Source organism: Gymnogyps californianus, chromosome 5 (assembly GCF_018139145.2).
Source record: "Gymnogyps californianus isolate 813 chromosome 5, ASM1813914v2, whole genome shotgun sequence".
Classification (NCBI taxonomy): Eukaryota; Metazoa; Chordata; class Aves; order Accipitriformes; family Cathartidae; genus Gymnogyps; species Gymnogyps californianus.
In genome coordinates this window covers 6671987-6676751 of record NC_059475.1, presented here as the reverse complement: position 1 = coordinate 6676751, position 4765 = coordinate 6671987, and the positions used below count along the sequence as shown (strand labels likewise).

Genomic DNA, 4765 nt, shown 5'->3' with positions numbered 1-4765 from the left:
TAGTACAGTACATCAGTTTCTTTACTGATGTTTACAATTCAGGTTATAACCAATGACTCAGAAAGTTGGGTAAGCAGAGACCAAAACTCCTTTTAAGAAGCATCTGGGCACAAATGGAACCGCATGACATCTTTGGCACCCACTTCTAAACAGGTAAGATTCAGAGAGAAAGGAGAGGCTGGACGTGAATGAAGCCCTCAGGCACTTCTAGAGCTTGGTCCGTCCCAGAAATGCTACATGATTTGCTGTGATAGTGGGCAGACAAGACTCGGTGACTCAGATGGCCCTTTTCGCTCTTGTGTTGTTATATCTAACCCTAGTGGCAAGGAAAGTATCACAAATAAATTAATTTTTTAAGAGCTAGAATCTCTCATACCTTCTAACTGGACAGCATACTTGAAAATAACACTGAGTAGTTCCACTGAAGTCAATCAATAAAATGTTTCATTTTTTTCAGGCAGATCTTCAAAGATACTGGGGATCTAAAGGTGCAAATCGACATCTGAAGTATCCTGCTAGGAGCTACACCTCACTGCCTTTAGCGAAAGTGAGCTGCCTGGATGGTCCAGAGGTTCTGTAAGCACGTACCTTCATCAGACATTTCCCGGTGCCTTCAGTGCTCTGGTCCCAGGTGACTTATGTTGACGCACCGCACTGCTGAGTAACTTACCAACTGGATGGTTTGCAGACCAAAGTATAACCGAACGCGAGTAGGGTTAACAAGATCAGACCTCAAATGTGCAAACAGCTTCTCTTCCAGTGCCATGAGGTTGCTAGTTTCTTTAAAAGGCTTACAAACTCAAAAAAATCCACCCTACGCGCCCTTCTGTATCATTGCTTTTAATGAAACTTGCTTACCTCTTGAGTCTGTAAATTTTTATTTGTTTTTCCTAAAAAGCAAGTTATTGCATTTGGCAGGATCTACATACTTGCAATTTTTTGCTGAAAAGACACATTACAACAGCATGTTTTAAATCAAGAGCGTCTCAAGCAGAACAATAAAAGAAAAAAGTGCTTTAACATTGTTTTCAAATATTTATTAAAACAACATATGAACTTTTTTCATCCAAACAGTGATTCTGCCTGCAGTATCTGTAACCTAGTAGCCATATGACCCCAAATTGTCAATTAAATAGCAATGAGTCTAAAAACCCAAACAATCCTCCCCCTCCTTCCCACTAGGCACTTTTGCTATTGTCTAGGAGCACAAATAATTTTATTAATAGCTTAGCTAGCAAAAGTACAAAGGCACCAACAAGAAATGTCACTGTGCTGGCAGAGACAAAACCTTTTTGTCTACTTTAGAAACATGCTCGAAGAAACCTGGCTCTCTAACTTGGGATCTGAAACTACAATCGCTACTAGGGCTCCTTCTTCTTACTATAAAAATCTGCATCAGCATTCTCAGGATCTGACATAAGCCTTTTTGGCTGGCTCTTGGGGTTATGATAGCTTAGAGTCACAGATAAGCAAGCCTGGAAGAGTACAAATCCTGCCAGAAGAGTTCCTGTCTTTCAAAAGGCAAATGGAAATCACAGCTTTAAGTTACGTAGTAGAACAATGTTTAACGTGCGTAGAATACATACCGTTACAAAAGGCTAAGAAAGTTAATAGAGGGCCAGAGGTTTCACCCTGAAGGGGAGTAACAACAAAAGCAATTTAAGCATCTGCTACACGCGAGTCCGGACGTGGCTGGTGAGCACCACGCTTTATCCACATTTGCGGCAGGTGAGCAGCAGTAGACGAGGCGATATATAAACCGACGACAGGGAATTGGAGCCGAGAAAGCTTACTTTACTTGGTAACCAAAAACGAACAGTATAACACGGGGTAATTTTTTAAATATGGGATATTAACTTAAACATACCTCTAACCTCCCGGCTTATAGAGACGCGCGATTTGTTTAGGAAGTCAAACACAATAAATAAGTTTTTCCAGGACGAAGGATGTATTGGCGCGAGGAGGTGCTCCTTCCAGGCAGACCCCCGGCGCTGCGCCCTGCGGCACCTCCCGGGGGGGCTGGCAGCAGGGCTGAGGGCGCCGCTCGAAGCCCCTCGCCCCCGGCGGTGCGGAGGGGCCGGGGGGGGGGGTCCCGGCTCAGGCGCGGAGATAGTCGTTCTTGAGGCGGCTGAGGCGGGCGCCGTGGCTGCGGACGGTGAGGGCGAGGAGGTCGTGCTTGTCCCGCAGCCCGCTGGAGATGTGGCGGGTCTCCCGGAGCAGGGCGCGGGCGTGCAGCAGCAGCCCCAGGAAGCTGTCGCCCAGGCGGGCCTCCTCCCGGCCCCCCTGCTCCTGCCCCTGACGGAACTTGCCCTCCAGCTCGCTCAGCGACCGGTCCGAGCTGGAGTAGGCGTCGCTGATCTGGGCGGACTCGCGGCGCAGGTAGGTGCTGTAGCTCTCCTCCCCGTCCAGGTCGTAGGAGATGCTCTTGCCGATGCCCTCCAGCACCCGGCCCGCGTCCTCCACCTGCCGGCCCAGCACCGTCAGCTCCTCCCGCAGGCTGAGCCCGCCGCCGCCCGCCGCCGCCGCCGCGCCGCACCGCCGCTGCTCGCTCACCCTGAAGAGCAGCTGGCACCGCTCGGGGTCGTCGTTCTCCTCGTAGTCCCCGTCGGGGACGAAGTAGTGGTGCAGGGTCCCGTTGGACATCTCGGGGTACAGCGGGCCCTCGAAGTACCCGCGGCAGAGGCTGCAGAGGCAGCCCAGCCACAGCAGGCGCAGCGCTGCCGGCATGCTGCGGCCGGCGGCGGGCAGCCTAGGGCCGGGCGGCGCCGCGCTGCCCCCGGCCGCGCCGCCCACGCCCCATGGGGCTCCCCCGCCGCCCCGCGGGCACGGCCGTGCTCCGCTCCGGGCCGAGCACGGGTCCGGGTGGCGGAGGGCGGGCGGCGGCGCCGAGGCCTGGCGGCGCTCTGGAGGCGGGGGCCGCCGCACCGCCTTTAAAAGCCGGGCAGCCCGCACGGAGGAGGAAGCGGCCCCCGCGCCGCGCCGGGCAGGGCCGGGCCGGGCCGCCCCCTGCCCGGGCATCGGCCGGCGGGCACCGCCCCCGGGCATCGCCCCCCGGCATCCCCCCCCCCCCCACCCCCGGGGCTTGTCGAGTGCGGAGGGAGACACGTACACCTTTCCCCGCTTAATAAACAAAAAACCGCAAATCTGGGATTGCTCAGCCTTTCGCGTTTTGCCATTCGAAATGACTGCTTTGCTAACAGCCTAATTTTCACAGCAGCTCCACGTGCCCCGCAGCAAACGCAGGCTGCGGGGCAGAGGGACTTCGCAAAGCCGCAGGCGCGCTTCGTCGCTCAGGCCGCGTGGTTTGTCGCTGACCGAAAACTTGAAAGGGACCGAGATGCAGGTTCAAGTATAAGGTGTAATGCAACCAACCTTGATAGGGCAAAGATGGGGAGATGAAACGCAAAATCTGTTCTTAAACAAAATGTCAGGTGCGTTTGAGGAAAATCCAAATGCAGTTCATCCTACGGGGCTGACTATGTAAAATTTTAAGCATTTCTCTTTCATGAAACAACGTTCTGCGTGCATCCAGCAGCTGGATTACAGCGGGGTCGAACCTTGCACGTAACTAGTATAGAACTGTCTTTACTATTTTTGAGTTGTTAAATCAAGGTGAGATTGCAAAAAGAAAGGGCCTGTAAAGTTACCAGCTCCTTTCACATCATCTTTCCTCTTTCATGGAAAAAATCACCAGCTAGCAGAGATTATACCAAATCCTGCAGTCATCCAGAGTTAAAACTCCCACTGCTGTTCATGAGGGCTTTGCATGCAAAAATATTTGTATCGCCTCTTTAATGTAAATATTTTAACTGTCATCCTGATACTTTCTGCATGTTGTAAATAACTATGATGCTTACAGTTAAATTTATTGGGAAATAGGCCAGACACTTACATTGTATCTGCTTTTTTCACTATTATGCTGGGCATTGTAGATTAGAGCCTCATGGGGCTCAGGGGACTTTGGCTCTACCTTTTCTTACGCTGCCGTGACTTTAGACACCTACGTGTCAAACGCAGTGTCTCGAGCCCCTTCCCTCACGGCGCCTTCGTTCTGTAATCACAAGCTATCCTGTCTCTGGGCACAAGTGAAGCAAATAGCTGCTGTAGAGACCAGCCGCTCTTCTCGAGCTCAAGCGTGCTGAGCTCCACAAGTTGCTCCTTCCTTCGCTTGCAGTTCCTTGAGAGGCTCCAGCGAGGCGCCTGTCTCCGCATACCCGGCTTTGGTGGCTGGCCGCCGATTCTGTTCCCAGGTGCCCCTGCTACCAACGGGTACGTCGGTAGGTTCCTGGGAGCTCAGTGATGGGCTTAACTACGTGGCCAGGCCCTTTAAGGTACGACACAGCAGCGCTGTATGCAAGTTCTTGCTGTCAGTGTGGCCTTTAATACTTAATAATAACCCGCACTATCAGCGTTCCCGAGTATTGACTTTAGAGCCTACTGAAGCGCTTTACGTAAGCGCAGAAGGTCATAAGACTAACAAACACCAAGAAACAAGAGCAAAAAATAAACCAACCAGTCAGCCAACCAACACAAACCTAATCCAGAGACAGCAAGGGTAATAGCTGAACCCTTCACTTATTGAATTGCTTTAAGCAGACTTTCCAAGCCTCGGAGTCAGTTAAGACCATGCACACATACACCTGAAGGTGAGCAATGTTTGCAGAGTCCAGGCAACTTCTTTTGCACTGCTGAAAACCCAGGCCAGACAAGCTATCCAAACAGAAACACTCCACACATTTGGAACCATTTTAAATTTGTAATTAAG

At 51.8% G+C, this 4765-nt stretch overlaps 1 protein-coding gene across 2 annotated transcripts; it reads right to left on the bottom strand.

The window, feature by feature from the left end:
- Positions 1-824: 824 nt before the first annotated feature.
- FIBIN (fin bud initiation factor homolog) lies at positions 825-2753 on the bottom strand. Of its 2 annotated transcripts, XM_050897644.1 has the most exons (2): positions 2554-2753; positions 825-2463 (listed from the first exon to the last, which is right to left on the bottom strand). In XM_050897644.1, exons 1-2 carry the CDS (start codon positions 2725-2727, stop codon positions 2098-2100), a joined length of 540 nt encoding a protein of 179 aa, XP_050753601.1. In that variant the 5' UTR covers positions 2728-2753; the 3' UTR covers positions 825-2097. The 2 variants fall into 2 exon arrangements, with proteins under 2 accessions (XP_050753601.1, XP_050753600.1); XM_050897643.1 differs by having other exon boundaries at positions 825-2753.
- Between the last annotated feature and the right edge of the window lie 2012 nt (positions 2754-4765).